At 50.6% G+C, this 26968-nt stretch overlaps 1 protein-coding gene across 3 annotated transcripts in view; it reads right to left on the reverse strand.

Annotated features, from left to right (window-relative positions):
• Positions 1–379: 379 nt before the first annotated feature.
• EPHB3 (EPH receptor B3) overlaps positions 380–26968 on the reverse strand; it is a 30562-nt gene continuing 3973 nt past the window's right edge. Inside the window, exons 2-16 of one of the 3 annotated variants that reach the window (XM_074189597.1) lie at positions 18880–18944; positions 17537–18209; positions 14382–14537; positions 13656–14006; positions 12685–12809; positions 11058–11217; positions 10447–10555; positions 9844–9896; positions 7859–8020; positions 7155–7402; positions 5571–5786; positions 5296–5445; positions 4380–4573; positions 4131–4286; positions 380–2994 (exon numbers count right to left, since the gene is read on the reverse strand). In XM_074189597.1, coding sequence (XP_074045698.1) covers positions 2886–2994; positions 4131–4286; positions 4380–4573; positions 5296–5445; positions 5571–5786; positions 7155–7402; positions 7859–8020; positions 9844–9896; positions 10447–10555; positions 11058–11217; positions 12685–12809; positions 13656–14006; positions 14382–14537; positions 17537–18209; positions 18880–18936 — 2919 coding nt within the window. In that variant the 5' untranslated portion in view covers positions 18937–18944 and the 3' untranslated portion in view covers positions 380–2885. Of the gene's footprint in view, positions 2995–4130; positions 4287–4379; positions 4574–5295; positions 5446–5570; positions 5787–7154; positions 7403–7858; positions 8021–9843; positions 9897–10446; positions 10556–11057; positions 11218–12684; positions 12810–13655; positions 14007–14381; positions 14538–17536; positions 18210–18879; positions 19042–26968 lie in introns of those variants that run through there. The other 2 variants (XM_074189599.1, XM_074189598.1) reach the window with 2 other exon arrangements.

A 26968-nucleotide genomic window follows, 5' to 3' on the forward strand; every position in this document is an offset into this window, starting at 1 on the left:
GTCTCTGTGTGTCTCTATCTCACAGCTTCCTTCTCTGTTCTTCCTCTGGCTGCCTTTCCCTAACTTCCCCTTTCCTCTCCTTCCTCACTCTATCTCCCCATCTCCCCCCTTTCTTTCTCACCCTCTCTCTTTTCCTCTTCCTTTGGCTCCCCCTTTCTCTCTCCTTTTCTCCCTCCCTTTCTCTCCCCTTCCCCCTCTCCCTCTGAATCTCTATCTTCCTTTCCCATCCTCTTCCTCTCCCCATCCCCCACTCCCCAGCACAAAGCCTCTAATCCCATTAGTACCTTCTCCAACTCCAAGGTCTGGGATAACACAGGCAGGAAGACCCAAGAGCTGTCTGCTGTGGGTAAAACCCCACCCAAGCAGCTAACAAGATGGGGGGAGGGAGAAGAGGGCAAATGACCCAGAAGGAAGCTAGTTGAGGCAAGAGGGGAGCCCACTAGCCACAAAATCCTGTGACAGCAGGAATATGCCTTCGTCTCCCCCACAACAGTGTGGGCTTGGTAGATGTGAGCCCCTCCACATGAATCCAGCCTCCAGGGTACCCCAGGGCTTGCAAAGGCTGTGACTCCAATAATTCAGTTTGGCTTTGGGTTGGATTCACTATCTCATTTGCTTAGGGCTGGAAGTGCATATAACTCTTTCATTTATTGACAAGGAAACTGAGGCCTAGAAAGATGAATTACTTACTGGACAGAACATTTAAAGTGGGAGGGAATGTTGGAGGTCAGCTCACCTGACCCCCTGAAAATTGTGTACAGAAGAGAGGGGCTGAGGGATGAGCAAGAGTGCCCCTGCTCCCACCCCCATACAGACATGGCAGCTCCTGTCCTGGGTCCAGGCCTCGACTTTCCTCTCTCTCAACCTTCTTTGTGTCTGTGTTATCCCAGACCTTGGAATTGAAGAAGGCACTAATGGGATTAGAGTCTTTGTGCTGGGAAGTGGGGGATGGGAAGAGGAAGAGGAAGGGAAAGGAAGATAAAGAATCAGAGGGAAAGGAAGAGAGGAGAAAGAAAGGAGGAGGGGGGAAGGAGAGAGAAAGAAGAGAAAGGGAAAGGAGTGAGAAAAAGATAGGAAGATAGAGTGAGGAAGGAGAGAAAGATGGGAAGGGAAATGTTTGATCATCATTATTGACCAGACCTGGGTGTCTTTGGTGTAGGGAAATTCCAGTGCAGGGAAACACTTTCGCCCTGTGCTGCAGTCTGTGGTCCCAGAGAGTCGGCTCGGACACTGAATATCTAAGGGTCTTACCCAGGGTCACACAACCAGTTTGGGTCAGAAATAGAACTTTGAACTCTGTTTGTCTCAGTTTCCCCATCTGTAAAAATGAGTTGGAGAAGGACACAGCAAATCCCTCCAGTATCTTTGCCAAGAAAACCCCAGATTGGGGGTGGGGTAGAGGGGGGGTCACAGACAATTGGACTAGATTGAAACCTGACTGATCTGAACATCCCAAGGCTGAGGCCAACATTCTAACCCCACCTAGTATGAGCTGTCTATGCATCCCCAGGGACCAGCACAGGGGGCTGGGGCAGGAAGCGTCCCTATTTTCTACACCTTTGCACCGGCTGTGACCTGGCTTGAGGATGCTCTCCCTGCTCCTTTCTGAGCCCCTGAAACCCCCATCAGATCAGAGCCATGTCTAATCCCTCTCCCTTCTTGTCCTCTTGAAATCACTTTGCATCAAGTGACTTACCTGTCTACATGGTGGATCGCCCCCTCCCCACCCCCGTCCCCTTTGGGAACGGGGACCTTCTTTTTTGCCTTTCTTTTCTGGGTGACTGGGCTTCTTGGCTGATGCCTTGGTTATCTACATCCCACTAGAATGTAGAAGCCCCCCGAGGGCAGCCCATCGCAGCCTCCTGCACAGGGGAGCTCACAGGAGCTTGGTGCCTGTTTAGTTGGATCTCTGGTGGACTCTAAGTGGCCTGAGGGCAGAGCTGATTTCAGGTTTTTCCCCCTTTATAACCCCAAAGCATCTGGAGTGGAGTTGATGTTGTTTCTGGCTTGTAGAGGTTGCTCCATGAAATTCAGAAAGATCGGGTGGGGTAGACAAAGGTCAGGAGATGGGACGCTGAGCATCTCGGGGAAGGGGCCAGCGAGAGGTGGGCTGGAGGTGAGAATGAGTGGGAGGCATCACAGCAATGACTTATTGCCTTTATTTTGCTGACACCCCCAAGGGCCCTCCCAGCAGGGCCCAAACTCTCCCATGTTCACATGCCCACTAGGCAACAGGGCTAGCACGCACAGCAGACATCCATTCTCTGGCTCTGTGAGTCTCTCAGGGGCAGAGGAACTGCTCCTTGGCTGGCCCTCCTACCCATTTTGGAAGCCAGCCTCAGCACCATCAGGCTGAAGGAGGGGGGCTGGGAGCTATCAGGAAGGAGCCAGGTCCTGCCCCACCCCAGAGTCCATGTGCAAACGTGGAATTGCTGGCTCTCTAGCAGGGGTGGGGTGTCACTCCCTGAAGCTTCCCCCCTCCAGTTTCTGAGGGAGGGGCTGATTTTTGCCTACACGTCGGGGGCCTTACCCCCAGGCTCACCACTGCTGTCTTCCTAGCGTGGAGAATACCCAAGTCTGAGGCTATAGGGGCACCCCCCTGATCGAGAGCAGGGAGGCCTGGGCCCCATGGGGGATGGGCAGCACAATGACTGTCATCCCCTAATCCATCTTCAATATGAAGAGGTGGCAACCGTCCTAAACGTCCTGACTCTGCTCATCCAGGGAGGGAAGGCAGGCCACTGAGGGGGCTTCCGCAGATCCCCTGACACATTGTGAACTTTGGGGCGGCAGCCCTTGACCAAGCCAAGCATCCAAACGTCCAAATGACTGGTCACTCCCAGTCCCTGTGGCACCCCGGGACCTTCTGGGGCTGCTCGAGGGGGTCAGACCTGCACAGGCAGTGTTTGATTCATCTGCAGCCGCATATCCTGGATGCTACTTAGGATCTTCTTCTGGTGTCCGGCCAAAGTCACTCCAATTCGGAGCAGGTCCCTGGGGAAGGGTGGGAGGAAGGACCGTTGGTTAGCTTCCCTAGGTCATTTTCCTAGACTTCTTTTTTCTAACTCTGCCCTTTCTACCCAGGGCTCTTCCCCTTGGGAGTGGCAGAGAATCCACCCACCTTTTCTAGCCTGGAAAAGGTGTCCTCCCTACTACTCTAGGCCTTCTAGCAATTCTCCCAGAATCCCTAAACTCCAGTCTACCTGGCTCTGGTCCAACACTGCCTCCTCCAAGAGGCCTTCCCCAACTCACTCATTCGTTAGCCCCACCACCCCCTCCACAATCCAAAATGACTTTGTACACACACACTTTGCGTCGACTTATCATTAAACATATGATCTTCCTCTAAGTAGAAGGTAAGTTTTTTGAGGGCAGGACCCCTGTCAAGTTAGTATTTGAATCCCTAAGACCTATTACAGTGTGGGGTCCAGAGCAGGCTATAAAATTATTCCTGACTGATACACACACACACACACACACACACACACACACACACACACACACACACACTGTCTCTCTCAATTGATCAGACACTCCTCAATGGCAGACACTGCTCCATTTTTGTCTTTGATCACCAATGTCTCAACACAGCTGAGGCTTCAATAGTGACTTGTGGAACTGAATCCCAGATTTAGAGGATCATAGATTTCAAATTAGAAGGGACCTTGGAGACCAAGAAGTCCAATCCCTTAATCTTACAGATGAGAAACTGAAGCCCAGAGAAAGGAAGTGATTTGTGCAAGGTCATATGAATAGTAAGGGACAGAGACAAGGTCTTCTAAATGTGGAGCTTTCTCCTCTATTAGACTGGATTGAAAAAATCCAAAAGTCACCTGGTCCTCATTTTGTCCAATGAATTTCCAGAGAAACTAAGGGATACTGTACTGATGGACCTTAATGGTCATTGAGGGTGACCCTCAGTGGATACTGGACTAATGAAGGAGTTTGGACCTTAGGGGTTATTGAGGGTGACCCCCAGTGAATACTGATCAATAAAGAGGTCTGGACCTTGATGGTACTCAAGGGTGATCCCCAGTGATTTACCCAAGGTCACTTCCCCAGTCAGGGGCAGAGCCAAGACTCTGGTTCTCAGATTCCAAACCCCTTCCCACTGTGTCAATAGAACTCACTCTGCAGTCATCTGAGCAACAAGGTCGAAGGAGGCAAAGCCAGCACTGACAAAGCTTTCTTTGTAGCGCCCCATCTTGATGGCATCCAGCCAGTCCCCCACCGTGGTGAAGGTGGTGTAGTCAGGGACTGTTCGGTCTAACAGTGGTTGGGACACCCTGTGGGCAGAAAAGAGATAAGGCCATGAACCACTGGGGAGGGAGCTAAGAGCAGGTGAGTGCCAGGCAGGATGGGGAAGGATGGACACATACCCAGACTGGACACTGGCGATGACCTTCAGACTGGCGGCATTTCGAATGAGCTTGTCCAAGGTGTTGACAATCTGGGCAAACTTGGGCCGCAGATTCCGGTCCCGTACCCAGCAGTCTAGCATGAGCTGGTGCAGGGCAGTGGGGCAATCCATGGGGGGTGGCAAGCGGTAATCCTGCTCCACAGCATTGATCACCTGGATCCAGGGATGGAGGGGGAGAGATGTCCAGGAGACATGAGCCTCGTTGGGTTTCGATGACATCTGATCTCCCAAAGGACTCCCAAACCTAAGCATTTGTCTGGTTTTTCCTTGAATCATACTCCACCCCCCTAGCCAACCTGTCTTCCCCATTTCAGAATTGCCCCCTTCCATTGAGGCTTAGCTTGGGGGGGAGGGGTGGCCAGAGGAGGGCCAGTCCCTTCCAGCTAATAAAGTTCCCACTGTTCTCCACTCTTCCCAGAGCACTGGCTCAGATCTCCTAGCAGCAGATACTTAAGCAATTTATAATCTAATCAAAGGTAAGCTCCTGGAGGGCAGAGACCTTCTTACTTTTGCCTTTGTAGTCCCAGCACCTGGCAGGATATTTGGCATTATGCCTCCAGATCATAGGATTTAGAGTTAGACAGAATCTCGGAGGCCTTGTGGTCCAATGTCCTCATTTTACAAAAGAGGAAACTGAGGCCTATGAGGGGAAGTGACTCATCCAAAGACAGTGATTTAGAGCTGGAAAGGATCTTAGAGGAAGTCCATCAAGAAGTCAGGTGACTTGGCCAAGGTCACCCATTAAGTGAGGAAAACGGCACTTAATAAGAACTTGTTAAATTGAACGAAGTGAATAGATGCTGCTTAAATTCACGGGACCACTCCCTCTCGATGAGACCCTCCTGCCCTCCCCTGTGCTTCCAGAACCCGCTTACATCTTGATTGCTCATGTCCCAGTAGGGCCGCTCTCCATAGCTCATCACCTCCCACATGACGATTCCATAGCTCCAGACATCACTGGCTGATGTGAACTTTCGGTAAGCGATGGCTTCAGGGGCCGTCCATCGGATAGGGATCTTCCCGCCCTGGTGGAGAAGAGGGCATAGGCTTTTCACCCTGTGATTCAGGGCTGACTCCCCTCCACAGGGTGGCCCCACCCAGTTGGCCCCACCTCCCGTACTCCCTCATTCCACGATCTCTAGCCCCCTACCAATGAGCTGGTGTAGGTAGGGTCAGCAGGGTCATCCTCCAGAAACCGGGAGAGGCCGAAGTCAGAGACTTTGCAGACCAGATTGCTGTTCACCAGGATATTCCGGGCAGCGAGGTCCCGGTGGACGTAGTTCATCTCTGACAGGTACTTCATGCCTGCTGCGATGCCCCGTAGCATACCCACCAGCTGGATCACAGTAAACTGTCCATCGTTCAGCTGCAGAGTAGGGACGCACAGACTCAGACCCACCCTTCTGCTAAAACCTCCCTTTCCCTTCACAAGTAATGAGTAGTCCAGATCTTCCTCAAGCCCCCCACTCTGTCCAATTTGGGGTGGGAGGGGCATGGTGCCTTCTCTCCCTTTGAAAAATTAAAATAACAATGAATCGGTACCCATTATATTAAGGTCACCCATGCTTCCCAAGATCCTCAATCCTCTCTCCCTTATAACAAAGAAAAATAGAGGGAAGGGGAGGTGACAACAGTTCAGTAGAACTAACCAACATATTGGGGGAAATAGCACGGTATGCTGTGTCTCATACCCACAGTCCCCCATCCCTTCAAAGAAGGGGGGGAGAAGGGAGCACCTTGACCTTTGGGGACTAGGGAAGATGACAGTTTGCCCATGACTGATAGCTCTATGGCAGGGAGGGGTCAGGACATGGTTATTTATTCCATATTCTTTCTAGATATCTAAGCTCATTTGCACCTGATAACCAACCCAGGAGAGGGGGTGCTGCTGTCCTTTGGAGCCAGCCAGGATCCAGACCTGTGACTGGATCAACATGGGGCATTCTTCCAATGCAGTTTAGCCTCTTCTCTGAGACTTAAGATCTTTGAGAATTGTTGGGGACCCCAGAGAGGTGAAGTTGCTTGCCCAGGCTCACAGAGAAGGGATTGAGCCTAGGTTTTGCCCCTCTGAGGAGGGCTTTCTATCACTCTAAATTATGGAATAGTTAATCCCCTCTGCAAGAGTAGATAGGCTCAGGGGTGGCTAGGTGGTGTAGTGGGGGCGGCTAGGTGGCACAGTGGATAGAGCACTGGCCTTGGAGTCAGGAGTACTTGGGTTCAAATCTGGTCTCAGACACTTAATAATGACCTAGCTGTGTGGCCTTGGCCAAGCCACTTAACCTCATTGCCTTGCAAAAACTAAAAAAAGAGTAGATAGGCCCAGACACTGCTCTGCAATGTATAGGGTTAGAGAGATGCTGAGATGACATTCTGTCATTATTCCCATTTTATGGTGGAAGAAACTGAGGCCTGGCATCCTCTTTGCCATCTTCAAATAGAGCCTAGTTGGTCACTTGTCAAGTACGTTAGTGTGGGGCTTAGACTAGTCAGTCACTGGAATAACTCAGATTCAATGATTCTAGGCAAGAAGAGGAAGAAGATTGGGAGATTAAGCAGTTTAAGACCCAGATTTGAGATCTATGGCCTTGGACAGCTTCTCTGAGACTCAGTTTGTTCTCCTGTAAAATAGGACTAAGGTTATTTCCTTGCCTGCTCTCCCAAGACTGTGAGGATCAAGTGATATAAGAAACAAAAATATCACTGGGCAGCACTTCCTGGGATGGGGGGGACTCACTCGAAGGAAAGAGTCGAGAGCACAGTTCTCCATGAACTCCGTGAGGATCATGACAGGCCGGCTCTTGGTGACCACTCCTTCCAGGCGGATGATATTGGGATGGTCAAACTGGCCCATAATGGAGGCTTCGCTCAGAAAGTCTCGCCGCTGCCTTTCCGTGTAGCCAGCCTTCAGCGTCTTGATGGCCACAAAAAGCTCCCGGCGGCCTGGCTGCTTCAGCCGGCCCCTACACACCTCGCCAAACTCCCCTGCAGTCATAGGTCATAGATTACACTCTATCCCTTGTGGATACAACTCCCTCTCCCAGTAGAAAGGAAGCGCCTTACTGGCCCGGATGGTTTAGGTTTTGTGAACAGACCCCCAATACACAGGAGGCTGAAATAAATGTTCACTAAATTAGACAGAGCCCTCCCTGGGCCAGCTCAGGGACCCTCCCATCCTCCACTTCCCTAGAGTAAGGACTCCTAATCTGGAGGCTGTGAATGTATGTCTCTATAAATTTTGATGACTGTATGTCAATATAATTGTTTTCCTTTGAAACTCAATGGATTGGATTTGATATATTTAAGAACGTTATTTGGAGAAGGCACCAGCCCATGCCAAAGGGACCTGTGCTACACAAAGAGTCGCCAGCAAAAGGGATGACAGAGTCGATCTGCTACCTCCTCCCTCCCTCCTATCCTCCCCTGTGTGGTGTGACTCACCAGCTCCAATCACCTCCTCAATCTTGACGCAAGAGACATCAATCTCTTTGGCAAACTCCCTCACGGCCTCATTGGGGTCCTCGTAAGTGAAGGGATCAATGTAAACCTTCATACCAGGGGCAACTGAGGACAGAAGAGAGGGATCAGGGAGGGACAGGGTTCCTGGAGCGGGGGAGGGAAAAGGTGGAGCTCAGCTAGGCCATCTTTAAGGGAATGGCTTGGCAGAGAACTACAGTGACAAATTGGGGGTTATCTCCTTTTCCACCCATGGGGAAGGGGAGCTGAGAGGGCTGTACCCACAATTTTACCAGTTTAGGGAACCCAAGGAAGGAAACTGAAGGAGATCAGAGGCTGACTAGAAATAGCTCGGAGAAGCCCTCATCGTCCTGCCTGGCTTGCTGGCAAAAATGGCAACCAGGCAAGTCAAAGACAGGGCATTTTCTGCAGCTGGGCAGACTCCAGATCCTTGTGGCCCAGTCCCCTGGCAGTCATCAAAAGCTCCTGTGTCTTCCTTGGGCATCTCCCTGAGCTTTATCCATGGCCACCAGCTCAGTTCAGACCTTCATCATCTCCTGCCTGGATTAGCCACTGGCCTGATCATTCAGCTGCCTACTTCCTGCCTGCCTGCCTTCAGTTCCTCCCCCTTTCATCAAACGTTGGCACAGGAATCCCCCTTGAACCCCACTTTCAGCAAATCACCCTCACTATCCACCAAGCCCAGCCAATTTGCTTCTGCCTAATCTCTTCTTCCCAATTTGCAAAGGCCCCCCCCTCCACCATATCCATTGCCACTCCAGCTAGACCAGTCTCCTCATCTTCTCTCACTTCTTATCTGCACCCACTCCTCTCTAGGGCACCATTTTCCCTTTTCCACTCTGTGGCCAAGCACTCTGGCCAAAGCCTAACAGAGAAAACCTCCATTTTCCTTCTCCCAGAGTGGACCCCCCTACCGTGGATGTACCCCCTCCTCTCCTTCACCTCTTACAATGTCTAAGAAGGGCAGAGGTGACCTCCCCCACATAAGGACCTTGCTGACTCCTTCCCTCATTCCACTAGCTACCTGTGCTAGTGAATGAGACAAAAGGAGAGGAGCAGTGAATTTCCTAGCTGTGGGACCTTCGGCAAGCCCCTTCCCCCTCAGCCTCAGTTTCTTCATCTGTAAAATAAGTCTATCAAGCTGTGTCCTCTGGCTGATCCCAAATGCAGACTAGCTTCCTGGCTGTGAGTCTAAAAGATTTTCTGAATACAGCCTAGAATTGGGCTCCTTGTACGGAGCTGACTCAGTTTCATGAATAATCCTCTTTCCTCTTTTCCTGATGTTCTTTGCAAAGTGAAAAGTCTGTGTTCATTGAGGACCTTCTAGTTCATGATTTTTCAGGTCCTTTTTTTTCTTTAGGTTTTTGCAAGGCAGTGGGGTTAAGTGACTTGCCCAAGGCCACACAGCTAGGTCATTGTCTGAGGCTGGATTTGAACTCAGGTCCTCCTGACTCTGGGGCCAGTACACTATCCACTGCACCACCTAGCCACCCCAAGTTCACAATTTTTCAAAAAGAATATAAGCTTCTTGAGAGCAGGAAGTATTTTATCCTTGGTCTTTGTGCTCCCAGCCAGCATAGTGCCTGGGCCAGAGTAGGTATCTAATAATTGCTTGCTAAACAGCATATGATCCAGTGTGAGATTGTTCTGGGCCTGCATGTCTGGTCTCCCCTATCTTGACAAGACCTCCCTTAAGGTCAGGGACCAGATTTCAGACCTCTGAGAAGCTCAGCACAGTCCTAGGCTCCTGGGGGAGAGCAGAATGAGTATATGCTTCCCATACTCATCAGCTACATTCCCACTGGGGTGGATCCCCCAAACCCAAGTGGGGCTTGAGGAAAGCAAAGGTAGGACAAGAAATTGGGGGGCTGGGAATCCCATGATGGGGGGCAGTCTCAAAACTCCTGGGTCTCCTGGGGAGGAGAGGGAGGGCTCTTCTCATCACTTACTGTATTGCTGCAGCTTCTCTGTGTACTCTGAGTCAGACCCATGGCGTTGCTTCCTGGGGGGGGGACAGTGGGGAGGGGTCAGTACCTGAGATACACCTTCCCACATAGTCACACACACACACACACCCCTACCCAGATCCAGGAGGATGGAGTCAACAGAGAGAATTCATTGGCAGAGATTCTGGAGGGGTTTGCCATTTCCTCATCCAGCTCATTTTAAAGATGAGGAAACTTAGTGTAGAGGATGAAATCCAGGGTTCAAATCCTGATTCTGACACTTAGCTCCTTTGCGACTTTAGTCAAGTCACTCTCCATTCCCAGGACCTCGTTTTTCTCTTTAGTAAATGAGGGGTCTGGACCAGAGAGTCTTAAAGGTCTTTCCAAATCTAGATTCCTCATCATTTCCTCATCTCAGTTTCAATTTCCTCAACTGTAAAATGAGGAGTTAGACTACAAATGAAACTCTGGGATCCCATGTGTCCCAGCTAGAGGTGCTAAAGCCTAACGGGGGACATGGATACTGTGGGAAGCTCTTGGAGGAAGAGGGTGGCTGCAGAGGGGCCAGGGTCCCCAGGACTGTTGTCTGAGAGAGGGGGAGCGAACCTGAGGCAGACAATGGCGATGACAACCACCACCACGAGGAAGACCAGACCAGCAGTGGCTGAGCCCACGATGAGAGGTAGCTGTTCTTGGAGCTGTTGGGCCCCTGGACCTAAAGATAGGAGAAAGGGTGATTGTGAGGGTTGGGGGAGACACTATGGTGGGCATTGGCAGGGGGTTCCTTCCAGCAAGCAACCAGGACCCTGGGCAGAGGGGAAAGCATTAAGAAGAGATAAAGGGAGAATGGGAAGAATCCTAAGCAACACAGGAAGACCTGCATTAACTATGCAGAGAGAAGTAAATAAGAAGTACCAGGAGAACCATATCTCAAAGAGGACAAAGATGTAAATGAAAAGAACTCAAAGGAAGCCAAATACTTGGGGCTGGAGTCCTGACACACAGGACTCAAGTCCCTCTCTTGGCCCCCAGCTCTGTTCCTGAACATGGGTGCAGTGAGGGGCTATGACCCTACTGGATTATATACATAATCATAGTGAAGGGTAATTTTCCTTAATTTTTACAAATTGGAGGGAAGGGACGAGATATTAACAATTTAAGAATGAGTTCAACAGAGAGAGTAGGAGGTAGGAGAGTGCTACCTGCGGTCTACTCACCTCCCTCCCCCGTAGTTTCAAACTCTACTGGGTGGCTGTACTGGCCATAGCCAGCCACAGTTCGAGCTCGGACCTGGACCACATAACAGGCGTCTGGCCGCAGACCATCCAGTTGCACCGAGTTCCGCTGACTGGTCACTGTGGAAGCGATGCCCTCACTCTGTAGGGATCAGAGAAAGCCATGGGGACTTTGAAAAGCACCCTTTCAACCCCCTCCCCCTGAGGTGACCCACCCCAGAGGTCCCATTCCTTTTGGTTTGGGGAAAAATGGAGGTGCAATCTCCATGTCATTTGGTGCCTCCCAGAATGCTCAGTGTCCTACAGTGCCAAGGAAGGCCCTTGAGCACTTCCCTAAGCCACTCTTTACTTGTTCCTTCCCATAGTCAACTACTCTAAGCCCCTTCCGCATCATCTCTCTCATTTATCATCATTTTCAATCCTATCCAACTCTTTGTGACCCCATCTGGGATTTTCTTAGCAGAGATTCTGGAGGGGTTTGCCATTTCTGCATCCAGCTCATTTTAAAGATGAGAAAACTGAGGCAAACAGGGTTAAGTGATTTGCCGTGGGTCACATAACTAGGAAATGGGCAAAGTTAGATTTGAACTCAGGTCTTCTTGACTCTAGGTCCAGGACTCTCTCATTTAAACTACTTCAATAGCCTCCCAATTGATCTCCCTGCCTAGAGTGCCTTTCTATTCCAACCTCATGGCTTCCAAAATAATCTTCCTCAAGTCTGCAGGTCCGACTTGGCCATTCCCCTGCTCAAGAGCCTTTATTGGCTAGCTCCCTATTACTTCTACGATATAATTTAATGCCTTTGTTTGGTGTTCCAAGATCAGCATAGAGGACTCCTACTCTATTCCAAGCAAACTCCTCCCTTAAAGCTGCCTTGGGATGACATCCCAAGCTGCCATGTCTATGTCTTTTCTCAGGCTGACTCTTCTGCCTGGAATGTTCTCCTCAGTCTAGAATTCTGCCCCCCCCCCCCAACAGAATGGAAGACCCTGTAGCTCTGTCACATTTAATCAACCTCCTTCCATAGCTCCACCCTTCCTTCCCTTGTCACGTTAGGGTCTGACACACAGGGCTCCAGGACTCCAAACCCACCTTGGGCTCCACTAGCCCCTTTCTTGGCCCCCAGATCTGTTCCTGACATGCACACACAGACATATGTGCAAACATACCCACACACACTTATGTACAAATAGGCAGAAATACATGACCACAGGACAAACCCAGAAGAGCATACTGGCATGCACAGTCATGTGTAAACACATACACACACAAGCAAATGTATGTGCCCAGACCCACACATGCATGCACAACCTAAAACACAACACACATGTGCACACATGTTCATACATCTATACTCATCTGCAAAAACTCATCCTGCAAGCACAAATACACAAGTGTATTTACATGCACATATGAGCAAATATGCATACATCACACACTCATCTGCAAAAACACATCTTGCAAGCACACACACGTGTGTACTCACATGCACACACAGTGCAAATGTACACACATTGACACATTCATCTGCAAAAACCCCTAACACAAGCACAAACACATATATGTGAGCCTGCATCCACATACATGCACAAATACCTACTGCACTAACCTTTTCAAAGTACTTCATCTCATAGTCTAAGATGATGCCATTGGGACGTTCAGGGGGAGCCCAGGACAAGGTCAAACTGCTTCCAGAGCTGCTATGGAGATGCATGGTGGGAACTTCTGATGGAGCTAGGGTTGGAGGGGAGAAGTCATCTTCTGGTTTCTCTAGTTCTCAACTCCCCACCATGATCCACTCCCCATTTCCCAACCTCACCCAGAAACAACAGAATCCAGGGGAAAGAGCACTGGCTCTGGGGTTATGGGACCTATGTCACTTCCTGCGTGATTTGCAACTCAGTTTCTTTCCCTGGGCCTCAGTCTCTACCTCTGCAAATGAGGGAGTTGGACGGGATGGCCTCTGAGGTGCCTCCCAGGTTTGGATTTATGATCTTTGACCCACACCCTAAGGCTCAAGGGCCTGCTCAAGGAGTAGGAGTATTCACCTGCTAGTCAGGATTCCACCATAAGGAAAAAGTCTGACACTGGCCATGAGTCCACTGTGGCAACCCTCTACAAGTGTGACACAGTCCTTTGAAGGCCATAGGAATCCTCAGTCCTGAAGACAGGGGCAGCTATTCTCCTCCCTTACCTCCACACAATCCCAGTAGGATGGAAACTCCCGGAGGACAGGAATTGCTTTTCATTCTGTCTGTGTACCCTCCTTCCTTACCACACATAGCTAATGTTTGCTGACTTGGGTAGGATGAGAAAAAGAAGCTCTTAAACGCAGACCCCAGTTGAGACCATGGCCTAGAGACTATATGAGGCGTGCCTTGGCAACCTGCCTGGGCATTGTGCCCCACCCACCCTAGCAGGCCATTAGAAAGTCTCATTAGAAAACACAAGTGACCCCGAGTGCTGACCCCTTGTCCAATTCTACCAGACCCTGTGATTTTCTTCATTTGGCCAGTCAGAAGAGTTGTACCCAGAATGACTAGGGAGGGTTTTGCTTCAGATCCCAGAGGTCTTCCTCACCTGCTTGGTTGGTGGTGATGTTCACAGCAGCATAGCGGGGAGGTGAGGGGCTCTTCCCAGAGACCCCATTAACAGCCTGCACCTCAAAGCTGTAGCGTGTGTGGGCCAGTAGGCGGCTCACATGGACCCGCCGCTCAGTTAGTCCCAGCTGCCGGGGCACAAACTCCACATTGTCATCACAGCGGGAGCAGGTAGCCAGGCCAGACACCCCAGGGCCCCCCTGGCACTTCTTGCAGATGACATTATAGAGGAGATCATCCCGACCTCCCAGGTCCCGGGGTTCACTCCACTCCAGCACCAGTGAGGTCTCATTCACATTGGAAATCACGCTGTGGGGTGGGGATGGCACAGCTGGCAGAGAGTGGAGGAGGGGGCAGTGTCAGAGAAAGAGTGATGGCAGGGGGAGGGGAGGAGGAAGCTTCCCCTAACCCCTGAGAGTGCCATCTCCGCCCCCCCCTCCACTTTATCCTAATCACAGTACAGACAGACAGAAATTAGAAGACAAACCACACCAGCCATGGGCAGGGCAGGAAGAAGTCCCAGGAAAATGTGACTTCTCTCAATTTGCCCTGTGGCAAAGCCCCAGCTGTCTGCCCTTGGGAAGGCTCTTTGGAGCAGCTAGCTTGAGAAAATGAGGGGATTGGCAATAGAGGAGAAACCAGATCCCCGCCCCCCCCCGCCGGGGTCAAAGTCAGGACCAGAGGTTAGAGATGAAGAGTCACTCACTAGTGCAGGCACTGTCGGGAGGGTCGGAGTCAGCACGATAAAAGTTGTTATGGCAAGTACAGATGGTAGCGGCAGCAGAGGTTGTGCGGCTATTGGGGGGGCAAGGGAGGCAGGGTCCCTCTCCCTGTTTTGCCTTGAAGCTCCCAGGGGGACAGGCTAACAGATCACAAAACAGAAGATCTGGTCAAAAACTCTGCATGATTCAGCAAGGTCTCTGAGGCCCTCCCTAGGATGGGCCTCAGCTCTCCCTTCTCTCCCCTTCCAGACCTCGGGGTAATGCCAACATTACCCAATTCCAGTCCCAGTAACAAAGGGCTCTTCTGGCCCCATGGAAACCCCATGTCAGCGGATTCCCCCCTCGCCATTGCCCCCTCCCCCAGTCTGGGGGCCTCAAGAACGACGTCAGCTTTACCACCTGACCAGCTTGGGCTTGTTGGACTTGGAACAGGTTGAAGGAGGAAAAGACCACCAGGAGGGTTTTAGCAGAGCCCCTTCCCATTCAGTCTTCTAAGCAAAGGTCTGACACCTTGGGGGAACCCCAGACCCCTCCCAGGTCACTCCTGTGGGTCCAGGAGGAACCAACTCCCCAGAATACCCAGAAATACCTAGGACCTTGGGACCCTCAACTCCTCCCCCCAATCAATTCTTTCACTGAGAACAGTGGCCCTATTCTTCCCAATGGCCCCTGGAGGCAGTGGGGTAAAGAATGGAGAGGTCTCCAGGCCCAACCCCAGTTGTGGGTGGGTGGGTGGGTGGAAGAGACAGGTTATGGCCAAGACCCTTGGGCATCTCCCTACAAGTTTCTGGAGCAGTTCCAAAGAGAGGACCAGCTAGGTATTCAGCCTCTAACAGGGGGACCTCACTCAGAGAGAAGGCATTGCTGAATGATGGAAGGGCTGACAGGCTCCCGGCACATGCTGAGAATGGCAAGGAGGCTGGAGAGAAGTTGCCAGTGGGTCCCCAGAGATAGTCCAGGACTGCCCTCTAGCATTTGTGCATTCCCTGAGCACATGGTTGGTCCTTTGATACACACTTGTTTTTGAGTTTGAATTTGAGTTGAATACTGATGAGGCCCAAAAGTGAAGTGACTTATCCAAGACCACATGGTAAGCTAGGATTAGAACCCAAAACCTGATTCAAATTTTGTATTTCAATCTAACAAAAACTAACACTGGGATTTTATTACAATACTTCCTTGTCCCTCCAGCACCTACTTTAAGTCCACTGAATAGTAATAATAATCTTTTCCCCCCCCAAACCAGATTTGTGATTTCATCTATGGAGGGAGTTCCCAGTTAGGATTTTTCACCTGGTTCTGCAACTTTTAAGTTATTGCCCAAGAAAATGAGAGATTCAGTCACTTGCCAAGGTCACCCAGCCAGAAAGGTGACAGAGGAGGCAGAGCCAGAAAATGTAAACTCCTACTAGAGGTCCCATGAGCTCCAGCCTCAGTTTCCATAGTGCTTTAAGGTCCACATCTTATCTTATTTGATCTTCTCATCAGGGTTGGGAGGAGGTGCTGGAGGTTGCTATTATTATTATTATTATTATTAAATTTCATAATATAATATATTATCAGTTTTCTCAGCTGTAAAACAAAGGGGTTGGATCTGGCTTCTGAGTTCCCTTCCAACTTTAGATCTATGAGTCCATCATTCTTAATCAAGTAACTTCTCCATGCCTCAGTTTCCATTGCTGTAAAGGGAGGGGGATTGAACTAGGTGATCTTTGGGGTCCCTTTCAGTTCTGTTCTTCTGACAATGTTCACTCATGCCCCCATGTGCTGATCTGTGTCTACCCTGTCTCCACCTATCTAGCTGGCCCACTGGCATAAAGGATTTCATTGGCCATTGCTCTGCCGTCCTGTAGCATTTGTCCATATTCCTCTGCATCAGGGAACCTGAGGCAGGGACTCTTGGGCCATCTCCAAAGTTCAAACCCAGGATGGGTGGGAGCCCCCCCCCCCTTGCTCCTCTCTCTGGGCCTCTCCCCTTCCCCCACACCCTCCTCTCTGCTCCCCCTTGCTAAAAGCAGCTTAACCAGTTGCTAAGGGAACCAAGAACATTTCCTGCCTGGGACCTGCAGAGTGTCCAGGCCCTCCCTCCTTCCTCAATGAGGACTCCAGATAGCATCCTCACCCTCAGAATCCACCAGCTCCAACCCCAAGCTCAGGGAGCTAGGTCTAATAGGACTTCCAGCCTCTTCTGCCTGGCTCCCAGAGTCTGTACCCATTTAGGGGCCAAGGAACCACCCTGGAGGGACCGGGGAGATTCCTCTTTAGAAACACCTTCTGTCAAGCAGCTAGGTATCATGGGAAGATGAGGAGAATGGGGCAGGAGGCCTGGCTGCCATATAGCCTCAGGCAATTCACAACCTCTCTAGGCCTCAGCCTCCTAATCTAGAAAATGGGGATAATAATAGCTGCCCCACTGAGCTTCTAGGCTTATTATCAAGATCAAAGGAAATTATGGAAGTAAAAGTGTCTTAGAAAGAACATGTTGTGAAACCCTTTGAGTGCGGAAGCGGGCGCCTCCCCCTCCCTGGTAGCCAGATCAGAAATCAAAAACGTCATGGACGCAGCAAGCGCGGTCTTGGAGAACAATGAAGAAAATCTATCATCCTCATCAAGGCAAAAAGGTGGGGCACTCCTAGGGCAGAATGCTACATGTATGGTCAGACATCATCTCTGTATCAGATGGCTTTATAAGAAGGGAGGGGTTCATTTGAGGAAGGACAGTTAGATAGCTCAGAAATGATCATGATATAAAAAGAAAAAATCAATAAAACTTATTTTAAAAAATATTTTTTAAAAAAGTCGTTCTGTCAGTGGTAGAATAGTTCTGTGGTCTTTTGTTTCAACTTTATACAGACCAAGTAGCTGCTCTAGTAAAAGGGATCTACCGATCTCAGGTCACCTCTGTCTGATAGGTCTCCCCTCTTCTTGTTCTCTTTCTCTACTTCCCCTTAAATAAACATTTCCTTTCAACTCAGCCCTCAGTGTCCAACCTACTGTGAGCAGGCAGTGGGTACCAAGTAGTATTAGGGAGACTGGGCAGGTAGCCATGAAGATGGGTGACTTGGTTGCCCTTCCCTTCTATCTCCCACCCAGGCCAGACCCATGCCAAGCATGCCCATGCTGGCCCACCTCCACTTACCCTGACACTGAGTCTCCTTGGCAGTGGGTTCATAGCCAGCAGCGCAGGTACAGGCCCCCACGGGCACCATCCACTCGCCATCACCATTGCAGTACAGTTTGAGGGGCACTGAGACCTCCACAGCATTGGGGATACAGGTCCCAGGAGCAATCACCAGGGAGGTGGGTTCAGCCCCCGTGAGGGTCTCCGGAAAGAGGGCGAAGCTGGCGATAGTTCGGGCACATTTCTTATAGAAGACACGGACAGAGATGAGGGACATGCAGGCCCCCTGGTCCTGGAAGGCCAGGTAGAAGCCAGCCTTGGAGAGGGGCCCGAAGCTCCGCACCTTGGTGTTGATGCGGCCTGCATCGAGGCGGGAGAAGCTCTCGTCGGGGGCGATCGTGTCCACCTTGATGTAAGGATTCTCCATCCAGAAGGGGCTGGAGGCAGAGGCCACATCACTGTCAGCCTCATAATAAAAGAGGTTGAATGTCTCCTTGCAGGAGCCGGGGATATTGGGAATACTATTGCAGTCCCGAACGGTAAACTTGATTTCCACATACACCCTCTGAACCTCTCTCCGGCGGATGAAACCTGTCCGCAACCAGTTGTTCTGGCTGCTCTCCCGCACGTTACACACCTGGTATGTCCGGATGGGGTTCATGGCCACATCGTAGCCACTGACCTCTTCCCACTGTGGAGCAGACAGAGGAATGAAGAGTTGGTTACAGAGGCTGATGGGAGGGAATCCCAAAGTGCCAGAGCCAGATTCAACCTTGGTGATCACCACTTGGACCCCAGTTGTTTGATAGATGAGGAAAATGGAGGCCAGAGAGGGTAAGGGACTCATCATGCAGGTCCCCCAGACAGCTAGGGGCCAAGCTGGCATCAGAACTCATAGACTGCTATCTGTGAGACAGGACTGAGTTGACTGAGGGACACAGAGGCAAAGGAAGAACTGGGCAGATGGACTGTCAGACAGAGAATGAGCCACAGATAGAGTAGAGAGAAGTGAGAGATGAGACAGTTGGCAGCAGAGGGGAAACACCATAAAGATGGTGAGTGAAAGGAAATTGATATCCCAGGGAAGGGAAGAAACAGAGACAGCCAGTGAGCTGGGCTGATGGGTAAAGATGACAGTGACATGTCTCTTCAGGGGCTCTGCCCTAGGGATCAAAGACCAAGAGGCAGACAAAGGGAGGGGGTGGGGTGGGCAGGTAGAGAAATGTGGCAGCCAGTCTTTCTAGGCACTAGAGAAATTCTAGATGACTGGGATCATGCCATCCCTGAACTTGCAAAGGTTGGGGGAGGGGGAGTAGAGCAGGTTGGTCCCACTCAGCAGATGGGGGGGAGGGCAATCTTACCCCAGTTTCTGGATGGGCCGTCCATGCCAGCTCAGATGTCACCCACTTTGTGTCCATGAGGGTCTCTGAAAGGTGGGGAGACAACAGGAAGAAGAGAAAGGTCAGACACTCAATTAGCCCAGGAGGCAGAGAAAACAAGGGAGAGACAGTTGACTGAAGTAGGGATCAACCAAAGGAAAACCATCCCCAGATCTAGCCTTGGGCTGGGGGATAAGGGTCCTTCACCTGTCGTGACATAGATTTAGAGCTAGTTTCCTAGCCTAGCACTTTCATTTTGCAGAGTAGGAAACTGAGAACAAGAATAAAAGGATCACGATTAGCTATCCTGGGAGCAAGGGCCAGAGTTAGCATGTAAACCCAAGAGTTGTATCTACCAGCCCACAAGGCCATTCAAGCCTTCCATCTGCTCCTCACTGGCAGGCCCAGGAGGAGTGGGCCCTGGAAGAAGTCTGGCCCTTCTCCTAATCCCCAGGGTCCCACTCCCTCTCCTACCACAAGGACTACCCAGAGGAGGCCCCATGAACTGGCCAAGGTCCTGAAGGTCAGAGCCCTGGGGATGAGGTTGGGTATCTGTGGCTGACCCCAAAGGCCTGGGTTAATGAGGCCTGAGCTAGAGGCCGGTTCACACACCTACAGGCCTTACTAATCCACACACAAAGAGCCTGCCTGGTCCTTTATCCCTGAACAAAAGGCTGTGTGTGCCCAGGCCCCTGCTGGCCCACTTACTCCCCTGACTCCAAGGCTGACACAAAGGGCCAACCACACACACACACAGCCCCTTGGAGCAAAGGGGCTGCTAGGGGGAGGGGCATGAACCCAAGGGACCCCCTACACTTCCTTCACTGGCCTTGCTCTCCCAGTACCAGTCAGAGAGAAGGGAACAATCCTTTGAGTTCCAAACAACAGCTTGTACCCTGACTCAAAGGGACCTAATCACAGATCTAGATCTCCCAAAGCCCAGGTTACCCTGGAGGTCTGGAGACTCAGGTGGAGTGGAAGGAGGAAAAGAAATGCTGTGGTCTTTCCTCAGTTTTGTTTGAGGAAAGGGGAAGTAGCCAAGAATCTAAGGGAGGGAAGGCCTTGGGTCATATAGGCCCACCTCTCACCCCTCACCAGCCCAGCAGCCCTGATAATGACCAGCCTTCTGGGTCTTTCTTGAATTCTCCCCAGCAGCAGGGAACTCACTAGCTTTCAAGAAAACCAATCCATCAATTAGTTCTAATAATCCCAGGATTTTCCCCCAACCATGAGAAGGAGGCTTCCCCAGACCCTGTCCCTGCCTGCCTCAGAAAAGAGCTGGGCTAGCCAAGGGTCCTGACTCTGGGGGTCTAAGGGGTCTGATTGAGAAACCAGATATAGAGCTTTACAGGGTCAAGGTGTAAGGGGAAGGGAAGCCTAAGGTCCAGAGGTAGGCAGGAGTGAAAGTCATTTCCTATGGAGGGAGCACCTTCCCCTGACCCCTGGGGGCTACCTGCCAAGGGGAAATGATAACTTTTCATGAAATGCCTAGCAGGCCCCACTGAGAGGCCCAGAGAGGCCCAGACAGGCCCAGCTCTGAGCGGGAGACAGAGAAAGAGATGAAGCAGTGGTGGGTAAAAGAGGACAGAGATAGGCAGGTGAGAGAGTGAGGCCCACATGGCTCAGCCTCAGGGGATAACTGAGCCTCTGATGTTAGCTCCCTGAGACACTGATCGTAATGATGACTCTACTTACAATCAATATTTATATGTTTTCTATGAGCCAGGCAGGTCCTCTGCTAATTGTTTTACAAATATTATATTATTTGATCCTGGAAGTTAAGTGCTATGATGATCACCACTTTACAGATGAGGGAACTGAGGCAGATGGAGGTGAGGTGACTTGACCAAGGTCACACAGCAGATCTGAACTCAGATCTTCCTGGTGTTCCTGCACTGTGGCACCACCTTGCCATCTCTGGTTATGTGATCAGGGGCAAGTCACTTCTCTGATGTACTATAGAAATATTAGTGATTAATAGAAGTCCTGGATGTCTCTTTCAGTTCTTGACTGATCAGGTCTAATCACCTTGTGTACAGAGGAAGAAACTGAGGGCAGAGGAAGGGAAGTGACTTGCCTAAGGTCACACAGAACTCAAATTCTAAACCTTTCTTCCCTCATGAGAACACGCACAGACATTGATGACCAGAACAAAAGTAGGGAGACAGTTACAAAGACCCAGAGATGGTCACAGATGCAGCAACACTGGGCAAGAGGTTCAGAGAGACCAGGAAGCTGTCTGAGGTGTCTTCCTGCAACTCAGCCCCAGTCACCAAATGACCCTGTCTGTCATGTAGATTGGGAATCCAGTCTAAACTGACAGAGATACCCAGACAGAAAGACAGTCTAAGTGAACCAGAGAACAAGATGGAGAGAACAGCAGCCAGGAAGGCAGAGACAGAGTCAGAGGCTGCCAAGTGGTCTCTCCTGCAGCCAGCCGCCCCGAAAATGCCTGTCCCCGGGCCTGAGTGGAGCCAAGCTGCTCCCCTCCCCACCAGAGCAGCCAGGCAAGCAGGCAGCTCAGCCTCCCACCCTGGCTGGCTCCCTCTCCCTTCCCTGACTCCATCCCTCCCCTCTCTCCTGCTCCCTCACTCGCTCACTTCCTCCTGCTCTGCCCCTGCCAAACCCATCTGGAACTGTTTAAACCCAAATATTCAGCCCCCTCCCCCCCTCCAGTTAGATTCCTCCACAGTTTCAAACAAGCCCAGAGATGGGAGGAGGGAGAATGAGAAGGAGGGATGGGGAGAGAAGGGGAAGAGAAGAGAGGAGAAGAGAAGAGAGGAGAAGAAAAGAGGGGAGAGGGGAAGAGAGATCAGGGCTCAGAGGGAACAACAGAGAAGCATCTTGCTTGCTGCCCTTCATCTTGGTATTATTTCTAGAGAGCTTGGAAGGGGAAAGACTGTTGGCCACTGCTCAATCGCGGCACATTTTTCTCATTAATAGAGAGGACTTGGATTTTTTGTCATGTGTTCAGGAGGAAGGGCCCCGGTCACCCTGAGGGGCGGGTCTGGCTCTCCTACCCCTGCCCCCCTTCCTCCTGGATGGAAGCAAGGAGAAGGGGCCTCCTCATCCCTACCACAGGGATGACTGGGTGGGACTCAGCCCCTTTGGTGGAGCCAACACAGCCCCATCCTCCCACCTCCTCCCTGGGGCCCAAGGAGGGTAGACACCTCTCTATCTGAGGGACCAGCAGGGCAACAGAGCCAAGAAAATACAACCAGCACCCAGTTCCCCAAACTCCTGGGGAACCCCATTTTGTAGCTCCTTGCACATATTGGGGTGGGAATTGGGACAGAAGTCCTAAGGGGATACCATCTCAGTAGTGTCTGATAGCCAGGAAATGCCATCTGATTCCATCCTTGCTTTCAAAATAGTCCCCCAACCCAGCTGAGGAGTAGACAGGAGCAAACACACAGTAGGGCCAGAGTGGCCAAAAGCAGAGTAGTCAGCCCAGTCGAGTAGACCCATACGGATGACCCAGGGATAGGAGCCACACTCAGCTTGAGAGCCCACTTGCTCAGAAGAGAGGGAGTTCCCAAGTTCAGGTTTCCACAGAGACACAGAGCCGCCACGTGGCAACAGATGTGCGGTTCCCTGGTGTGTTCCAAGAATACAGATGCACTCAGGGTTTGCCCCCCAGCTCAGTTCTCCTGCTCTTCAGTACTGGAGTCCAAAGAGAGCAAATCAACACATACTACATACCACACACACACACACACATACACACACACACACACACACACACACACACACACACACACACACACTCTCTGTCTCTCTCTTTCCATTACCACTTTTGTTACAATGTTTTTCATTAATTAGAGCTGGCTATTGCTGAGTTTCAGCTTTAGATACATAGTTATAAACTTAGTTGCTACCTGCTCGCTGCTACACTCAAAAGGTTAGCATTTCTGTTACAATGTTTTTCATTAGTTACAAGCTCACTATTTACTGGTTCAGCTTTAGATACAGAGTTACAATCTTGGTTGGGGGAACTTGCCCCTGCCACACTCCTTACCTTTTTTGTTACAATGTTTTTCATTAGTTACAAGTTTACTGTTACTGAGTTTCAGCTTTAGATACAGTTACAACCTTGGTTTACTACCTGCCACTGCTAGTCTCAGACACTCCATTTCTGCTACAGTATTTTTTCATTGGTTACAAGCTCATTGTTGAGGCCCATCATTAGATACATAGTTACAGCCTTGGTTAGCTACATGCTCACTGCTACACACAGAGTCTACATTAAGAACCACATACTATGATTAGAGACAAATAGTTACAGTCTTTGAGACAAATGCAGTTACAGTTTTGGTTACAAAGACTCACGCAAGCACGAGGACTTTGTGTCTCAGTCTCTCTCTCTCTCTCTCTCTCTCTCTCTGCCCCCCCCAGCTCAGTTAACCTGCTTCTCAGTGCTGGAGTCCAAAGAGAGCAAATTGAAACACACACACACACACACACACACACACACCACACGCATTGAGCCTTGTGCAGAGACGTTCAGATCCATAGAATCTGTCTTCTAAAGTCATGCATGTTCACAGAATTTCATATGCCCAAAGTTAATTTTGGTTAGACCCACTTATGTTACATATTCACAATCTTTGTTGTACACACACTTTGTCACACTCCCAGAGAATAGATCTTCATTAGCTACACACACTCTTCTAAGGTTTATAGTCAGTCTGTCTCAGGTATGTGATCACACACACACATTTGAAAACACACCTGGTCCAAGTAATATAAAGACACAGTTGTATACAATTCCAGCAAAGGTCCCACAAATGCCTTCAGCTGAGCCTTTACCCTTCTATAAATACACACACACACACACACACACACACACACACACAAACCACACCATAACATACACAGGCTCAGGTGTGTGCAGGCTCTGTGACACTCAGTCTTGATCAGACAGTCCCCCCATCTCAGAATCTCCTCAGAATTCACATAGGCACAACCTGGTGCCCAAACTCCTGTAGATGTCTGCATAGACAACTTCTCAGAGGCACATCCTTATCCTCCTTCTATCCAACTCCACTGCCTATTTGGACTGTCAGCTCAGTACAAGGGGAACTTGAAAGAGGAAGCCAGTCCTGGTCTGGCAAGGGAGCTGAAGCTCTTTGGTGTCCCTTCCCCCACCCTGCCCATCAGCCTGCCCACCAGTCTCAGGTCCCCCAGGTGTGGCACCTCCTCTAGGTAAGACAAAACAGAAGCACAGACAACATGGAGCCAATGAGGTGAGGTAGGAAAGCTGTTGGGGCAGCTCTGTATTGGAGGGAGGGAGGAAAGGCTGAGCCTAATAAAGGATGCAGGAAGAAAGGGGTGGCAGGGAGTGGAACCACCAGCAACCAACCGGTCCTGCCTCCTGTTGCCCATGTACAAGCAGGATTGGGGACCCTGGTCATGGGATTAGTGCAGGAGGAGTGACTAGGGTTGCAACTAGCCTGGAGTGAGACAGAACCCTCCCCAGCTGAGGGAGAGGTGGGTGCAGCTGATATGGGACCCACTCTGACCACCATTAAGGAGTTGCCACTTTTGGCCCAGCACCTGCCTCTCTCGAAAAACCCCAAAGAGGAACACGATTCTTTGTTCCCTGATTCGTTTTTCCATCTTTGGGCTCAAGCTCCAGGCAGAGGACCTAGGCCACTCTAGGCCAAGGACTTTAGATGTCCATCATGGTCCCCAGAACCCACCATGCCCCACCCAACCCTCCTCCATGTCAGCCCCAGGCTCCTGCTCTGAGCCCGAGTGGCAGGTCAGTCCAGTGAGCCTCGCCCTGAGAATAGGCGTGTCTCCCAAATCCAAAGAGCCTGAAAAACGAGGGAAAGAAACCGAAAGGCTAAACCTTGAACCTCAACCCAAAGAGAGGGAAAACTCCTGGAGAGCCTTTTCAGTCCAACAGAGACCAACATACTAAGGCCAAGCAAAGAAGTGGCTACGGGCAGAACATAGCCTTTGAGAGGAAACAAAGAAATGTCCTCCTGGATTTGTCACCCTCACAGATCTTCCAGGAAGCAAATCCCCAGGGCCCACTACCCTGAATTGGCCACCCCCTCTCCTTACCCTGACTCTTCCCCTTTCTATTCCCTCCCTCTGGGCAGACCTGGCTCTCCATCTCTCTTCATAGTGCCCTATCTGAACACACCCCCAGTTACATATGCACATACACATTCCCCACCCCTGTCCTCTTGGAACAATGCCCTCTCCCCTTATTCTTTAGATACAAATCCTCAGAGTGGGGTAACAAGAGCTGAGTGGAGATGGGACCATGGAGACAAGGGTTTCAGGAGGAATCCTGCACCTCAGTGATATGATCACCCCTCTCTCCACTATGTAGGGATAACTCTGTGCTTATTCCTCACTCTAGTCTACTCTCTAATCTTTCAGGTTGGCCCCTTAGCCCCTGGGTCCAGAAAGGAGAAAAAGAGAAAGAGCATCCTAGACCAGAGAACACATTATGTTTTTCATTCTTCCCCCTCAGATCTCTGGGCTGTATAATTAAATAAACATGAGAGGGAGAAGAAGCAAGAAAGGAGCAAAGCAGGGAGCCAGGAGCCTGAAACAGCAGGTCTCTAACCCCAGAGCAGTTCTTCTTGGAAGGTGGGGAGCCTTAGATGGAAAAGCCCTCTCCTCACCAGGGAACAGGACCTTGGAATTGTGGCTCAGGTCTTTCCTAGGAATCTAATCCATCGTTCTCCCCACTGATGGGGAAGGGGATTAGGGAGAGAGGAAGGCCTGGTGAGTGGGCTCCAGCCCATCACCACCACACATTCATCCACCAGCTCAAGTGCCCAGCTATGCCCAAGGCCACCCCTCCCCCGGCCTCAGCCTCCCTGGATCCTGACAAACCAGTTTGACTCAGCCCAGCAGGCCAGGTACAATTTTTAAACTATTCAGGGCTGGTGATTCAGCCTCTTCAGGCTGTTTAATTAGCACACCGCCAGGGTGGTAGAGGCCTTTCCCAGGACAGTTGAGTGGCCACCGTGGCGGTGGTGGCGCGGTGATGGTGGTGGTGGTGGCGGCAGCCGATGGCGGCAACAACTAATGAGAAGAAAATGCAGCAGTAAACTGGTTCCCCCAAATACCTGCTGCCATCAATCATCAGCCCCACAGAAATGCCAGCTCATGACAAAACTGGAGGGGGGGGGGAAAGAATACCAGTTCCCCAAACAGGTGAATAAGTCACAGAAACCACCAGGATTCTTTGTCCCCAGAGTAGCAGCAGCCAGAGCTGCTCTGTTTCTGTCTCTGTCTTTCACACACACACACACACACACACACACACACACACACACACACACACACACACACTCCCTGATATACCTCTCTTCTCCAGTTTCAGTCTCTGGGGCAACCCACCTCCCATGCCTGTGTCTTGGGGTTCCAGGGAGAGTCTGACTCACTAAGACCCCACCTTCCCTCATAACCTGCCAGACCCTAAACAAAGATGGGGAGAGACTGGGGTTTATTCTTCTTTCCCTAAGTAGTCCTATAGTGACTCCCGAGACAGGTTGAGGAACTCTCAATTGTATCTCAAATCAGTCCAATGACAAGACCTATCCCCCATCCCTAGGTCCTTTGCTGTCCTGATTCCTATCACCTAATCTTTTTTATCTACTCAGTCAGAACACAGATTCCTTCCCATGTACCCATGCTCCAAAAGGAATCAGCAAGAAAATGACCAGGATAAATCTGATCTCTACTCGTCAGTCTCTCTGTCCCTAGCTATTGGAAGGTACTTGAAAGGCAGAGATCAGTCGACAAGCTTTCATTAATCAACTGCACTGTGGCCAGGAAGGAATGTTCACTTATTTGGTGAGAGACGCTCAGGACTCTGGTCCCAGGGAGATTCAAAATGGGGGTGTTCTTGGGGACCAAAGCAGATGGAGTTGAGCATGAATAACTGATCAATAACTATTATTCATTCATTCATTCATTCATTCATTCATTCTTGGGAATCTTTTCTTGGTGGGTCCTAAGCCATGGGAAGCTAGCCAAAGTGGCACAGTTCAAAAAGTTGAGTCCTAAGTATTAGTCTGAAATCCTGGGCATGCTTCTGGGC

The sequence above is a fragment of the Macrotis lagotis genome, chromosome 5 (genome assembly GCF_037893015.1).
Source record: "Macrotis lagotis isolate mMagLag1 chromosome 5, bilby.v1.9.chrom.fasta, whole genome shotgun sequence".
In the NCBI taxonomy this organism is placed as follows: Eukaryota; Metazoa; Chordata; class Mammalia; order Peramelemorphia; family Peramelidae; genus Macrotis; species Macrotis lagotis.